The 17,423-nt window shown below is 31.6% G+C and overlaps 1 protein-coding gene across 4 annotated transcripts in view; it reads left to right on the forward strand.

Annotated features, from left to right (window-relative positions):
• LOC130448241 (anillin-like) overlaps positions 1-17,423 on the forward strand; it is a 45,571-nt gene that overhangs the window by 5,729 nt on the left and 22,419 nt on the right. For all 4 annotated transcript variants that reach the window (XM_056785520.1, XM_056785522.1, XM_056785523.1 and 1 more), the window contains 4 exons: positions 648-1,086; positions 3,062-3,351; positions 10,626-10,788; positions 12,986-13,157. In XM_056785520.1, the coding sequence (XP_056641498.1) occupies positions 648-1,086; positions 3,062-3,351; positions 10,626-10,788; positions 12,986-13,157 (1,064 nt within the window). The remainder of the gene's footprint in view (positions 1-647; positions 1,087-3,061; positions 3,352-10,625; positions 10,789-12,985; positions 13,158-17,423) is intronic.

Genomic DNA, 17,423 nt, shown 5'->3' on the forward strand with positions numbered 1-17,423 from the left:
CTCAGCTTGCTAAGAAAAATATTAAATCCAATGATCAAGTTTTAAAAATCAGATCCCTAAACTTAGCAGGATGTCATAAAGATAAATATATAAAATATATAGTAGATGAATTGGCACTAGAATGAGACTTAATTGTAATTCTATTGCCATTCTACTACTGTGAGTCAATAATGAATTAGTAAGGAACAATCCTACTTTCAAATTAAATGATGTAAAAAATTTGCTTAGTAGTGCCGTCAATAATGTAACCTCGTAATAGTCACATTGAAATTACCATCAAACCCTTAGTTGTGTATCTAGGCAAAGATTCTACCACTTATGAATCTGAAGACGACTTAGAATGAAGGTAACTTGTATCTGCGAACATTTTTTATTTTCCATAGAAATAAGTATTCAATTATGCTTAACTATCTATTACTACTACTATCATTCCAAAACTTGAAACTATACATGTGTAACATCAATTTAGTAATGTAAGTTATTTTGCTTCAAAACATATTTCTTTCGCACAGGTTGCATCAGTGGAGTACTATCAGTATTAAAGAGAATATTCTAATTTTATATTTTTATACAGATTTTTGTAAATATTTTCTATCAGTATTGTTTTTTATGGGACTTACTATTTCTTGTCATCTTTGTCACTGTAGGAATTGCAAGGATTTACTAGAAAAAACTCCAGTTCAAGTTTAGTATATTCATATAATTCACAGGAAAACTGTACCGAAGCCAAATCTATAACGTCAAATGATGTTAAAGAATTGAGACCAATACAAGAAGACACACCAAAAGAAAATAGAATAAAACAAATGGCTACTGCCTTAGAAGCAAAAGTTGGTATAACAGAAAAACCATCGAGTCCTGTTCAAAGCCTTCTAAGATCCCACAATATTGCCGAAAGAGCAGCTGCATTTGAAAGTCCTACAAGATCTAATAAAGATCCGGCTTTGCTTTCTGTTTCTGAAAGAAAAGCTTTGTTTGAGAGAAACAAAGGAGATGCGCTAGTTCCAAAAGCTGCATTCGGGATGGCTCCGCCAGTTAAGGTGGAATCTACAATGAAGGCCAGCTGTACAAAAATTATAACTGCAAGTAAGAATATTTAGAGTACAATTATAATTTTCTTGTAAATTGTAATTAGAAAGTGTTTATTTTGATACAGGTGAATTTCGAAAATTGACATTTACTGTATATTTGGAAATATTATGTCATTTTGGTTTTTAATTTCCTAACTTATTGAAAAATTGGACCATCTCTATTCCACATCGTTTGAGCATTCTTATGACTTCAAAAAATATTCTTTATGGTTCCCACTCTACATATGATAAGTATCTAGTTAGTAGATTGGTGGTTTGAAGAGACCTCGCATTTAATTCCCATTTATAACATTTATTTTCTAATTATAATTTAATTAGATACACTTAAGTTTGTGAATCTCCACTATGTTATTTGCTAATTGCACAACAGTAACAAAGCCTACATAAAACACATGGAGTAAATGTAAATGACATCACTAGTTGAAGCTGATGGAGCAGATTCTTTCCCCCTGTCATGTATGAAGTTTACCTTAATCAGCGATGAAGCTGACTTGACATATTGTTTAAATCGTAGAATTAATCGATCGCCATCACTGCAGGCCAAACCGTAGCAAATCAGTCTTGAATTCATTGAATACAGGCGAGTGTTATTGATAAAGTAATGAAATGTACTTGAGATGACTTACAAAATAAGGCACTGTAATTAAACTAAATGACATAAGTGACGCTCAAACTAGGTTTCAGGAACTTTCCATTGTCCAGATCCTAGTACTGTAAGCTGTAAGGATAATAAAATGTCACAAATGTACTAATACTATTTTATAACAAATTTATACTCATTAATGAGTATTAAATTATAAACTGATGTCTCTTACATGTGAACTTAGCGATTTATTACAATTACACATACATTCGGTTATATATACAGACTTCATACCTAATAATTTAAGTATGTATGTATGCTGTTTAAGGGGAAGTGTTATATAACTGAAGTACTGTAGATTATCGAATTGATTAATCACCATAGGATATATGTATAATTTTGATTCTTTATGTAAGTATGGTCAAACAAGAGATAAAAGTATATATTAGTGGAATAAATACAAAGTGAAACACGTAAAAATAAAGAGAAATATCACAGGAGGAGAAATAAATCAAAAGAAGTTATAAGAGTCAAGAGACAAATTTGGGAACATTATAATGTGAATAAGTATGATAGTGCTATACTAAAATTAACATAGAATGAAAAGCTGAAACAGGAGTTAATAGAAGAAATCTATATGTTTTACTAAAACTTCAAAAATTCATACGAGTTATGGATAAATACAAAGTAAAGATTTACATGTACTCAGACAATTGATAGAAAACAAAATCAGAAGAGTTTAGGAAGCAACTAGAATTAATAATTTGTTGTATATAGATGACATATATCGTGAATATAAAAAATAAGATTTAGAAATTAGTGAAACCTAAACAAGGTGAAATAGAAACAGAGGACCACAGGAAAAATTGAAGAAATAAAATGAAATTTGTTGTATAGAGATGACATATCGTGAATATAAAAAATAAGATTTAGAAATTAGTGAAACTTCAACAAGGCGAAAGATCAAAGACAAAGTTAGAGAAATAAAATTTAATGAAAACATCTAAGAAGTAGTATCCAGTATCTCGCCAATAATATGGCAACAGAGATTTGGTTAATGCGAAGAAAGCACAATAATTGAAATAATTGTAATGAAGTAATTGAGAAAAATAATGGAATAAATTCAGAAACAAATACATAAGGGATATTACATGGCAAGAAAAATAAAGCAATATATAATAGTCAATAAAATAATAAAGTAGGTAAACCAAACAAAGGAAGGAAAGAGGACAACCAAGAAAAGGTGGGAAAGAACTGGTGAGTTCCAATCCAAAGCTCTCTTTGCCAAAAAATTTATATAGTTTTCTCCATCTTTCTATAAAATGAGATTAAACTTTTTAAATTAATATATTACCATATTACCATATTACTTTTCTTCATTTTCTAGATACACAAATTAAACCAACAATTGAAAAACAAAAAGTACCTCCACAAGTTGATTTATTTAATTCTATGAAGGAAAGTCCAGCAAAGATTACAAATAAACCCGAATCCAAACTACCTGCAGAAGAAACTAATATAGCTGCTGTTCAGCAGGCTGTTGGAATAGCTAGTAAAATGGCCGCTTTGCTCGAGAATAAAACCACCATTTCACAGGAACAGATTGAAAAGAATACAAGAAATGAGCGACAAAAAGAGATGGACATGTTGTTAAATCGGTTTAATAAAAATAAGGAGGTAAAGTGAATTACAATATACTTTTTAATAAATTGGTACGTTTAAAATCATATTCATTCACCAGACTCTTTCCATTATTTATAAAGGTTTCTATTTAGATAAGTTTTGTTTATCTTCATATAATTTTACATTAACATTTTACATTTTTCAGTAGATTAATTACCTCAAGATTATCAAAAGAATTTATTCTAACAATACAAAGATTTTTGTTTTTGTTATATTTCAAATTTGAATATTTAATTGTTCAATCTGTTTATAATTTATTCTGTCCTTTATGACTTATTACAATTGCGTATTTATTAAAATTTGATAGTGTTGAAAATTTTCTTGAACATCTAGTACATTTTTACAGTATAATTATCTATTATTTAGTAGAAAATTTGTAATACCTCAATTTCTGATTAATAATTGTAACTTTCAATTTTCCAATATCTTTATATGTATACAATGATTATATGATTATATTTTATTTCGACCATAATTTCAGTCTTGATTTTAGGTCTCTTGAAAATTAGTTTTTAGAACAGGTAAAAAATTATATAGAAATACTGAGAAAAAAATTACTTATATTAATTTACAAAGAAGCGTGGTATCTTAATTTTTTCATAAAATATCAATTTCATATGATTCAAAAAACAACTTTTGCTTAACTCTGTTGTTTGTTTACAAAGTCATTAAATACGCGTTAGTTTATGTTTATTGTATGTTTTTTGTCGAATATTATCAGTTTAAATATACTTGTTGAGTCGAACTGTTCAAAAATTTCATACAGTCTACTAAATAATAGGCCAGTCCCTCTGGACAAACTCTTTCAATATTTTGGTACCCAAAATATTACCAAATAATGTCAGCTATCAACCAAACACAATCTGCCGGACCTAGCTTCGCAACCATAACTAAAAATGTACCCAAAAAAGCCCAAACACCAACATCATTTCCAAGCAGAAGGCAAGCAATCTTTATGAATACTTTTCCAGACGTTGTCCTTTTGAATCCATCAAGAAAGCAATCTGTGAAATCGTAACTCCTAAATCCACAAAATATGCATCAGTACCTGTTGTTGATGACCTAATCATTACTCCATTACAATCAAAAACCAAACCATTCCTATTCGCAGACTTGCAAAAAGACTATTATTTTCCAATGTTTGCCTCTCTATCCCTAATTCTACTATTGTAATTGCACTCAAGAATGAACTTGGGTTACAACTTACCTCTCCTGTGTCCTTTATCCGATGTGGGTCGCCATAGATGAATATGCTCATATCTTCAGTTTTCGTCGATCAATCCTCGTAATTCCCAATACAAGCTTCAGAATCTTCATTACCTCAGACAAGCTTGAATGCTTTCTATGTAAGCAAACTGGTCACACTGCAGATTCCTGTCAAAATCACCAAGAACTATCCTGCAATCATCTCCATCGTATCAGCAATAGCCATGAAACAGAAGGATCTTCTTTTAATGTTTCTCCTCTACGTGTACTCCAAACTTATCGTGCTCCTGATACAGCGCCTTAAGTTATACAACAACCTATACATCTAGTCAGCATCCCCACTCCTTCTGGTATCAAAAGAGCGCACCCCACTATTCCAAATAGTGTTTGTCATAGAACTCAACAAATTGAAAATACACTTTCCCTTACAACTGCTTCTTTCATAAAACCCAAAATTACCCCAAAAAAGAAATCCAAAACTGCTGACAAAAACCTTTGCGGAATCTTCTCGACTCAATCTTGAAAAATTAATCACTTCTGCGTCAGAAAAGTTCTCAATATCAAGTCTAGATTTGATAGCTTTTTTGGAAAAGTCTTGCGGTTACAATGATCCTCTAAAAGAAGCTTATAATTTCATCACCAACATTATTGCTCTCATTGAAGATCTAGCACAAATATATTCAATTATTGCTGACAGATCCCTTAAAAATCGTATCACTAGATTGCAGAAAAAAACCAAAGCAAAAATTGAACCCCAGTGATACTGCCGAGCTTGCAAGTTTAACTTCTACAAATTCAAACGACTCCAACCCTGATGATCACAATCTATCTCAACAACGGATACTATCCGCGCTTACAACAAATCTAGCATCTAACTACATCTTACAGCCCAAATTTTTTATGTCTCCAGGAGACTAACTTCACAACAGCTAATCTACCGCAACCCAAATCCTTTGAAGGTTATCATTATATCAGGACTAATTGTTCAAGAGCTAGCTAGTGGTGGTGTTTCAATATTCCAATTCCAATGATTTTTATTCAACCTTACTTCCTTTGAATACAGAATTTGAAGCTATCACCATAACTGCATATTGTCCAGATAAACTAACAATATGCTCTTCATTATATTCCCCCGAATCATCGTCGGAAAGAAGAACTCCTTGATTTGATATATCAACCACCCCAGCCTTTTATCTTAAACGGTGATTTCAATGCACATAACACAATACACATTCGGGAAGGGCAAAATTGTCGAAACTATCCTAAACTAAACTCTTGCCTTATTACGGTTCTGACACACACTTCAATATATCTCCCGGTACATATGCGTCCCTAAATCTGCACCTTCCCTTTCTTGGCAGACCTCCGATGATCTCCACAACAGCAACCACTATTCAATAATAATAACTAACCACAACAATGACCCAGCTTCAGTAAAAAACTATTGGCGCCTCAATAAGGCCAACTGGCCCGAGTATGCATCAGCTGTTGATAATTTCTTACGAGAATCTGATTCATTTCCTTGTAACAATATTGATAATTCCTTAAAAATAAAATAAAAATTCTATTCTCTCAGTAGCCAAAACCCACATTGGAAAGACAAGATTCACCCTAAACCATAGAGCAGTACCCTGGTGGAACTCCTTCTGCCAAGATGCAATACAACAATCCAAAATAGCATTAAGAACATACAAAAGAAACAAAATTCCTGAAAACGTAATCAATTACAAATGGCTCATGGCAAAAGCTCAATACATAGTGAAAAAAAGCTCCTTTGCAAAATTATGTAGCATATATTAATGATAACTCCAATCCTTCTCAGCTTTGGAAAAAAATTCGAAAAATCCAAGGCCGAAAAACAAATTCCGACATAACTCGCCTAATATCTAACGTCACAGAATATCACTCTCCAAAACTAATATGCAACACTCTTGCAAGCCACTTTGAATAGAAGTTCAAGGGTAATGTTAATATCGATATTCTAACTCATATAAATCCCCTAACTCTGATTTTAACTTGCAATTGACAGAAGACAGCAAATCAACTCGCCCTTTACAATTCACGAACTAATATCTACTTTAGCAAAACCGTTTTTTTTTACGATTTAAAACAGTAAAACTATGAGAAATTTTCATTCCAGCTATTTCTACCAATTTTTTTTATAAATCCGGCGTAAAATGGAACATTTTGAGACCAAGATCATTAAAATCCATCCATTTTTCGATTTTCTAGAGCCAAAAAACCAGGTGACCGTGACCTCTCTTCAATAAAATGTGCAGTATATGCAGATGTTATGAAATTTGGCAGAAGATCGTACTCCCCCCCCCCTAAAATATCAATCTACAACTCTCTACTATCAGTCATTGATAACTTAAAAATCCTAGGCATAATATTCGACACTACAGAGATTCAAGAAATTATAGAAATATGTCTTAGAAGGCTTAATATTATTAAAAATCTTTCTCATTATCATTGGGGTGCAGATGAAACTTCTCTGCTGAAAATATATAGAGCACTAATTCACTCTAAAGTCGACTATGGCAGCTTCATCTACATGTCTGCAAATAAAGCCCAACTGAAAACTCTCAACTCGATACACAATACTGCTATCCGACTATGCTTAGGTGCATTCCGGCTCAGCCCCACTGAAAGCAAAAATATAAACTTATCCCATGCCAGACCAGTGCTACTTTCGAATATACCACCCTGGTTAAAAATTTCAATTCAATCTGATATCTCCCTCTGCAAATTAAATAAGGAAGAAACCAGTTCATATGTTTTGCGATCGGCTTTTTCTGAACTGCTGAGTAGAGAAAAGTACAACATGGTCCTCTACACGGCTACCTCAAAGAACGAAGTTAGAGCTGTATGCTCTGTAATATCACTAGAAAAACACATCGGATGCTATAAAATCTTCTCTTTCTGTAGTGTTCACACTGGTGAAATATTCGCATTATTACAAGCGTTTAAACATACACAACAGTATAAAAATTCCTGCTTAGCAATATGCGCAGACTCCTTATCTGTCGTAAATTCCATAAAAACTAACTTACACCCGACATCCTTTAGTCCAAGATATACATAACATTAATGAACTATTGAGATATCTAAATAGTTCCATAACTATTATATGGGTCGCTGCTCACGTTGGTATTATAGGTAATGAAAGAGCCGATTTCCTTGCAAAATAAGCCACTTATCTCACCCCATGACTAACCTCCAAATTTCTGGAGATTTAAAAGTATACATAAACAATCTAAATCGTTACACCCGGCAAAGTCATTGGAATCAAGTTACGAGGATGTATTGATATCTAGTTAGCCTAGACCAGTTCCATGCATAAACAAAATATTGCGTTACCATAGTAATGAACAATAACTTATTAGAAGTGTCAGTGGAAAGTTTGACGTCAAAAAAGTAAACCAGAGTTACGCAATAAATTAAAAGAAAAAAGATGTCCACCGAAATTATGAAAATCGAAAAATGGGAGTATCCAGCCATCATCAAGTACTTGTATTTAGAAGGGTTAAGAGGTAAGCAGATTTACGAAGATATGCTTAATACCCTTGGTGATCAATGTCCTTCGTATGTGACCGTGAAAAATTGGACTGCAAGGTAAATTTTCCATTGAAGATAATGACCGATCGGTAAGACCAGTTTCTGTGTCAGTCCCCGAAAATATCGATGCAGTTCATGTCATGATTTTATCAGACCGTCGAATTGGGCTAAAACGGATATCTGAAGCACTGAATATTTCATACGAACTCTTTCATAATATAGTTTACGACAATTTTGACATGAGAAAAATTGCTGCAAAATGGATCTCCAAATGTTTGAATGTTGACCAAAAGCGTGCAAGGGTAGAAGCATCGCGTTCGATCTGTGCTCGATTTGAAAACTATGTAGACTTCTTAAACCGAATTGTTACTATGGATGAGGTATATTTATATGATCCAGAAACAAAGCAACAATCGATGGAATGGCGACACTCTTTCCTCAACTGAAAAGAAGGTTAAAAGGTCGTAAATTTTCTTCCAACGAGGAGGTAATAAAAGCTGGGGAGGTTTGGTTTGCAGAGCAAGAAACATTTTTTTTGAAAGGTCTAGAGACGTTGCAGGTTCGCTGTAATAAATGTGTTCAATGTAACCTCATACATAGTTATCTGATATCAGGATCTCCTCCGCCAAACTGCCAACATTGCCAAACGAAGGTAACAGTAAAACATATTTTCCTGATTGTCCAAATTACGCCAGGAGACGTTATCGGCTTGGTATAAAATCGAACTTTCCTTCAACTTTAAATTCAACATGTGAAGAGAATAAAGTAATTCAGTTCCTTGTAGAACAACTTATTTCCAAAATATAATATTCAGAAATTAGACTCACCTAACATTTCTGTGTATAAAAATTAAATTATGTATTGTCACTCATGCTAATGGGCACAGTTGTCACATGCACGTTAAATATAATAAAAAAAAACTTTCAAAATGACAGTAGATATAAATATTAACTATTTATATTTATTCGATTTCTTTCGAATTTGTAATCCGTCCATTGTAATCCATGTTAGGTTAGGCCGTTGAAAATGACGTCGTTGAATTTTCACAGGTTAGGTCATTACGATTGAAGCTGAATTTTTAATAGATTTATTTTTTTTAAAGAAAATATTTCAATTAAAACTATATTAGCAAATGTAGATTATATAGAATATATTATTCTATATATCTATATTATATATAGAACAAGAAAAAATTTTAACTAATCATATTCATGAAACAATCTTCTGTATTCAGAGAACTATTTTATAAAACAAAACAGGTTTTAAAGAAAATCCAAATTTAAAAGTCTAAATTGTAACGTTTTAGTTGTAGTGGAGAGACAATATTTAGATTTATCTAAGGAACCCTTGAGAAATTGAGGAACTATAACGGTATTTCTGCTAAATTTATATTATTTACCAAAAAATCATAATCCTACATTATTAGCTAGACCAAGTAGCATCAATAAGCACTCCAATTGTACCTCTTACTTCTTTACAATTAACGGAAATTTTAATGACATGGTATTACCACAAAATTATGTTTTCTTGGCCACTTTTTAAATATATGTCAAACTTTTAAAGAAAGTGTCAGAAATAATAAAATTCATTTTTAATAATACATATTTTTTTATAATAATGAAAATTACCAAAAAATATTTGGAACACATCAATATTTCCTCTCTACAATTTGTTATATAATATGTAAATGATATAATTTTACCCATTTCATATGATGAAATTGATAATATACTTTTTTACTTTTCGTTTCGATCCTCATATACGATTTACTGGGGTTTTTGTGTCCCACTTCTCAAGGTCAAGGTACTTAAGCCTTATAGTGAAATGGGCAGGAGATTCGCAAAGTCGATGCTCTGCTTTTTCCAAGGCTTGCTCGCAGATTCGGCAGCTATCGCCCTCTGCCATGCCTATCGTCTTTAAGTGATATTTGAAGGGACAGTGAGGTATCTCATGGGACCACTGTAGGGCTCTGGTCCTAGGTATGGAGGTGTTGCACCTTTTTTGGCAAGGCTGTCGTCTGCTTCCTCATTGACTGGTATACTTTTAGTGCTTTTAGAGCTTGTTTGCACTCCTACATAAGTTTGGACGTTCATTTAATAGCTTTCAGGACCTTCAAGGCCGTTTAATTATCTGAGAGAATTTGCTTTTTGAAGAGCTTTCCCTCCAAAAATGATCAGTGATTTTAGTAGTGCTGTGGATGCCCAAGCAGCTCCTTGCGCTAACTTCGAACCGTCTGTGTACCAAAGAGATATATTTCGAGCCCGCGGAAAATTTTTATTGATGGCAGTCATTAATTACCACTTCAAATGGATATCTGTCCATAATGCTGTGCTGTTCTCCAATGGTTTATCACTGCTTTCAAGCTTTATCAGTTTTAGATTTCTGAGGTGAACTCTCAGATTTTCTGGCTTTAATTTATCAGTGTAAAAAGGATGTTTTTATATATATTTTTTTCTATTTGCTTGAAATCATACTATTTCAAAAGGATTTGTATCTATTTGCAGATTGTAAATGTTATTGAGGAAGCATCATATGAAGATGACGATAATGACATAGATGCCACTGAAGAAACCGTCATGATCACTGAAAAACATGTTAAAGTTGTAACTTCTGATAATGAACAACGAAGATCAGCTGAAAAAAGAAAAAGTGGGGGGAAACCTTACAGTAAGTAGTTGATTGGAATGTTGTATATGTTTACTATTTATTATTTTTATAAATATGTATTTTTTTTTCATTATATGAACATAAATATTTCAGTTAATAAATTTTCTTGATTCTGAGTCGTAACTTTTGTTTTGGTTATTGAAAAAAATATTTAAAGTAACATAAATTCTTAGTGAAAAATCGACGTGAGTAATTGATAAGTCGTGATATTTTCATTAAATCCTAGTTGCTATGGAAATCATGTATACTATTGGTATCATTAGTGACAGTACAGTTGTTTATTTTATTGTGTATCTAGACTTGAAAATTGAAACAATGCGTTGTTGGGTTATGTTTGGATTTCGGGACACACCGAAGTGAAGGGAAATGAAATAGCTGACAAGTTCGCTAAATCGAAGGCAGATAGGCCCTTCATGGGAACTGAACCCTTCTTTGGAAAAGAAAGTAGATAGAAGCAAAACCAATTATTGTGACAACCTACAGAGGCTGATAGAGGCAAATACTCTCCTGGGAAACTATAACCAAAGAAGATCTGTTGAATGTATCAACCTAAGTAAGAACAATCTACAAATACTAACAGTCCTGTCAGGGCACTGCCGCCTCAATGGATACCTATACTTGGCAGATAATGCGGCAATTTTGCTGCACAGAGGACGAAACCTCTATCCACATTCTCTCGAGGTGTGAAACACTACTAAACTCTAGATCACTACACCTGAGAACGTATGAAATAGAAGACGAAGATCTCTGGCAGCTACAGCTATTCCACATTCTGGACTTTTTAAAAAAAGTGGGCTTAACAGATCAGCTGTAAACACCGGGTTCCCCAGTATCGCAGCAAGAAAGGGGGACACAAAAGATCCTTTGGGTCGAAGTGAATATGACATCTAAATATCTATAACAAAATAATATAATTCAGGCTTTAGAAGAACAGCTTTTTATTTCACCAGCAAATATAAAGTAATAAAGAAGTTTTCAAATATTCATATTAATTGGAATACTACTGTATCATGTTATGACATCAAAAACATAAATTAATATTCAATTCTTCATCTTTCATCAGTTTACAACTGACATGGATCAAAATAATAAAATTGATTATCTTGATATTACACTATATAAATTTAGTACACAATACGCACCAGCTCATCTATTCTAATATAAAATTATCAATAACGTTAAACAATATGGCATACAAAACCTAAAGACATTTAAACTTTAATTACTGTCGTTTTATCCCTATTCCCAAATTATTGATTATTAGTTTGGCACCTACATTACAATTATCCTAAAATATTCAAAAAAGAACCTCTTGTGCGGTCCCCTTGTTGCCAATGATAAAAGTAATCAGATAAATATGAAATAAGATTAAAATATGTCATTAACTAACATTAAATGTGAAATTAGTGTAAATAATGCCATTAACAAAATATGAATTTATTGAAACAGCATGAAATAAAAATGAAAGATATATATGAGAAATATATTAATTATAAAACAGAAACAACCATGGTAATCTATATTTATAGTTCTGTTCTCTGCGCTTAACAGTCGTCATATGAACATGGATTATGCTTAACGTTACAGGGTCGTCATTGTCTGTAACTGCTCCAGAAATGCTTAATAAAACCTCTACCCTGAGATAGGTAAAGAAGTAAATATTTCAGCAAAACGGGAATATAAAATGTTACAAGAAAAGTAACTATGAAATAGCTATCTGCATTGTTCGTGACGCTATTGCTACCTCGCATTAAAAATTCCAACGAATGTTTGGATATCTTGAAAAGTAACCCAGGTGAATTATCTAGTCAAAATATCTCAGTAGATAGAACTTGGCACATCATTATATTCAAGGAACAAAATAATCCAAGAAAGCAATAAACCCACGTACATAAATATAAGTTTCAAATAATATTTTTATTGAGATTAAAGTTGAGCCGACAAATTAAAAAATATTTCTGTGAAAAACACGTATTTTTATTGAAATACCTATTCTTCTGCTGGGATGCCACTTTAAACTGCTTTCATATAAATTTTTCGCTCATTTATAATGTTATACTTCTTCTTAGGCTGGTTAGTTTCTTCTTCATTATTCTACGTATATTTTGTTCAGAAGTAGATCTATTTAGAATTAGATAAAAATCATAAACAATTGCGTTAATAAAACTCTATTTTATTCAGAATAATTGATTTATAGGTAAAGGAGACAGTCCCATTGTTGCTGCTGTACTAGATGATGTCAAGAGGATTAAAGTTACTGGCCCAAAAGAAGGTAAATTGTACCCAAACTTATCAGATATTGAAGCAACCACTGAGACAGAACCGGATGCATATACGAGGACTCCATCCCCAAATGATCAGAACAGCAGGTGCGATACAGCTACTAATTGGATATTGTTTTGTTTTTGTCTAGCATGAGCAAGTTCCTATAAGCTTTGGGATAAGGTTATAATAAATGCTTTCAGATTGCTTTATTAACTGCTCTAAAACTATCAGGTGTACATGTCAATTATTTCTTATGTTTAAGTAAAACCTATCCTGTAGACTTTAAAAAACAGACTTCAGATTGATTCAAATTTGGAATCTGAATAAGTTGTTGTAATGTGATAATATGGAAAAATCTTCAGATAGCAAATGAATACATTTAGATTCAATTCTTCGTTAGTCTGCCTTTTATTCTCGACTTTATAAGAATCCATGTATAAGTTTTCTAATTATTGGTTGGCATTGCTTGGACATAGCTGAATCTTTAATTGCATATTTGATGTTTGTGTTTCCCTGGTGTAAATCACTCTTTATTCTCTTCATTTCGGCACTATGCATAATTGCCTAATATGCACATTGCATAATTTAGTGTTATGTACTAAAAGTCCGAACAAAAATAACTTTTAGCCACATTTTTGGAGCTTTTGTCTCCAAGTTGAACCTTTGCGATGGTGGGTTGTTTGATTATAAACAAGTAATTAAATAAAAGCAACTTTTTGAGATATACTAATTGAATTGTCTTAACATCTTTAACTTTAACTTTAGATCTACTTCAGAAAGAACTTTTAGGTGAAGATAAAGTGGGTTAGATAGATCCAAAATCACATCTGGGTAATTAATTAAAAAACATTTTAATATGTTCGTTTAATATTCGTTTACAAGAATTTTAAAATCATTTAAAAGCCAGAAGGTAGCCGGATAATAGACAAAAAACTGTTAATCGTGATACATTTATTATGCCTTTATATTTGGTAAGATGTTTAAATAATCATGAATATGAAATGAAACATAGTTGATCAGGAACTTATACAACTGAGACCATAGAAGAAAGATCGCCGACTTGACCCTATTCTACCACGGCAAATTCTCTTCCGAGCTGTCCAACATAATCCCGCCTAGAGACTTGATGAGTTCTTTCCTTGGATCTGATTTGAGCCAATATTTTCAAATTTTCATTCTCTCTTTCATACCTTCTGTCCGTTTTGAATCAAATGTACTTTCCCGACAGAGGTGTTCGACACGAAGTTCAGGATTTTCTCATAATTTCCATCTATATTTCTGCGAAGCCGCTTCTTATGTTGCTTGTCATTTTACCAGATACTTCTGAAAAACATACAGAGTATAATATAGAGACACGGATTAAATGTATACGATTTAATATTAAGATCAGGCTGCAAACAATAGAGTGTTAACATTCATTTTAACCTAACAATCATTACACTCTTATAAGCTATTAATTTGAGCTTTGATTTCTTCTTACTTTTAGTTTCAGAATGTTTATTCTTAATTCCTGTGAAAAAAGGAGTTTTTGTATCGCGGGTGCAACAAGTTAACAATGTATTATGGTACTCAATAACGGTTAATAAATAACAACATATACTTACATTTTTTAAACAGAGAGATGAATGTATATTGTCACTATAAGTTTAAGGCAAACTGAAGTAACAGTTATTTCACGTCGGTGTCCCCAGGTATAATTTTCAGTTTCATATGAAGATCAATTAATAGAACTGAATTGGAGTAACTATATTCTAGAAGAAACAAAGAAAATAAAAAAATTATCTTGATATCGTGAGTGAACATGGTTATAGATCAACAATTAATATTCCCACCACAGTACAAAAAAATTCCAGCACATGTTTGGACCATCATACAACATTATACAACTAGTTCTTGGAGAAAAAATGAAAAGACAGTATACCAACTTTAATATTAAATATAAAGAATACATTGAGAACAAAAAATTATTAAAAAATATACAGTGCGCCCCATTGAACGACATCCTTCTGAAACAAGATCTTGATAACAAAACAAACCAATTAATAAATATTGTACAGAAGCAATACGACAATCTATTATTTATTCAAAGGTAACATATTATCAAATAAAGGACATAAAAAATTAATTATATTTAGAATTGAAAAAAGATCATAACAACATTATGAAAAAATATTTGATCTGTAAAAATGAAACAGAAAGGTTGATAAACAAAGCAAAAAAAATATTACAATATTACAAGGTGAAAAAGGAAAAAAACTTCGTTGATAAAGTTATGGAAACTAGTCAATGAAGTTGTATTAAAAACAGAAAGAAAGGAGATTCAAAGTATCAAGACAATAACCCAATCTCACTGATATCAAGCCTAGCCAAAGTATTAGAAAAGATCGTGAAAATTAAAGAAATCAAATTCTTGGAAAAATATAATCTACTTTCAATTCGAAAACAACAGGTCAATGTAAAAGACAAAATAAGCATAACAAAAGAAATGACATGTGAAGTGCCTCAAGGAACGGTCTCGCGCCCTTTGTTATTCATTATTTACATGAATAATAAATTTTTATTGGAGACAATAAGATAAATCATCGCCGAAGCTGATGATACTGTGATCGTATAAAAAGACACAAACTGGTACAACTTTAAATTAAAAAATGAAAGGGATTTTGTAGAAATTAGAACTTGGTTGGACTATAGATTATTATCGGTGAATTTCAAAAAAATAGTTTATATACCATTCGGCAGCCTCGATACAGCGTTTCCAAAATTTAATATAACAATAAAAAATTCTTTCACAATAAAACCAGAAAATGAAATTAAATATTTGGGAAATGTGCTAGATCGCACTTTTCGATGGAAAACTCATGTGGACTACTTAATAAAAAAATTGAAGAGGATTCCATATAGTTTTAAAAAATTGTCGAATTTTTGAATATAAAAGATAGAATTATGGTTTATCAGAGTTTAGTGAAAATACATTAAGTTATGGAATCATAGGTTGGGGAGGTGTTTCAAAAACACACTATAAGGCACTACAAGTTTCACTGATAAACTTAACATCGAAGCTAAATTACTAGATATCCGTCAAATATATTATTTACATGTCAATTTACGACAATATTTAAACAGAGATAAATTACGCGGACGAACACATGACTATGAAACTAGAAATAAATAAAAGTATGTTGCACTCCTTATGAACAAAAATTTGGACCGAAAGTTATTTGCACTTGGGGACTGGACTGTATTATACCTGTATAACAACCTACCAGATGATATAAAAAAAGAAAATACACTAAAACGATTCAAACTGCACTAAAAAGTTATATATAGAATAGACAAAGAAAAGATGTGCATGAATTAATTGACAGTTCACAGCTCTTGATCTAAAAAAAACTGAGAAGTACATTGATTGTAATGCCATAGATCAGTGGTTCTTAACCTTTTTAAGCCGCGACCCAAATTTGAGAAATATGTTCATGTCGCAACCCAAAAAATTTTTTCATTGCTTTATTCTAGATCGTATTTTTAAAAAATCTTCAATCCTACGATGATGATTTTTTTTAACTTACAAATTTTTTATTTATTTTTTTAATAATAAAGATAAACAAAAGTACTTTTCGATTCAAGGAAAATTTTATTAATAATCAAGGGTTTTTAATAATTTTTATTGGCCAAATTAAAATATATTTATAACTTTTTGAAAATAATTGACATTTTAACTTATTCCTAAAAAAAAAGAAATATCAATACATATGTTAAGTCTTTTAAATTTTAAATGCAAGTCATACAGTTTTAATGAGTACCTTGTGCTTGAATACATTTTGAAAGATCTTCAAACCTCGGTTGAATATTTGAAAACATCGTCTGCTGGAAAATATCAATCAAAGTTTTTCTAAATGATTAATAGTAATTTTCTGTATTTCAAAATCTGTGATATCAATATTATTGTCTTCAACAAGTAAATTAAGAGTCGGGAATGAAGCAAGTTTCTTTACTTCAACCTTATTTCTCCATAATTTGAATTTATTTTTAAAAGATGTAATTTTTTCAGTTACTTTAATAATAGTATGATTACGTCCTTGCGTAGACGTATTTAGATTATTTATTTCAAATAAAATATCTGACAAATAAGCAAATTGAGTAATCCTCTTCAACTCGGAGAATTTAGATGCTAATGGGTGTTTCTTTTCTCTAAAAAAATTCTCCGCAATGATAATACTCTTTGAACAACTTTGCCCCGGGACAGCCATCTAACTTCTGCACCAAATTCGAAACACAGTTCACGGAAAATTCTACAGTTAAGAGTTGATTTGATAAAATTGACTACCGCAACAATTTCATCCAAAACGATACATAATTCAGGTTATAATTTT

This window comes from Diorhabda sublineata, chromosome 8 (genome assembly GCF_026230105.1).
Source record: "Diorhabda sublineata isolate icDioSubl1.1 chromosome 8, icDioSubl1.1, whole genome shotgun sequence".
Lineage (NCBI taxonomy): Eukaryota > Metazoa > Arthropoda > Insecta > Coleoptera > Chrysomelidae > Diorhabda > Diorhabda sublineata.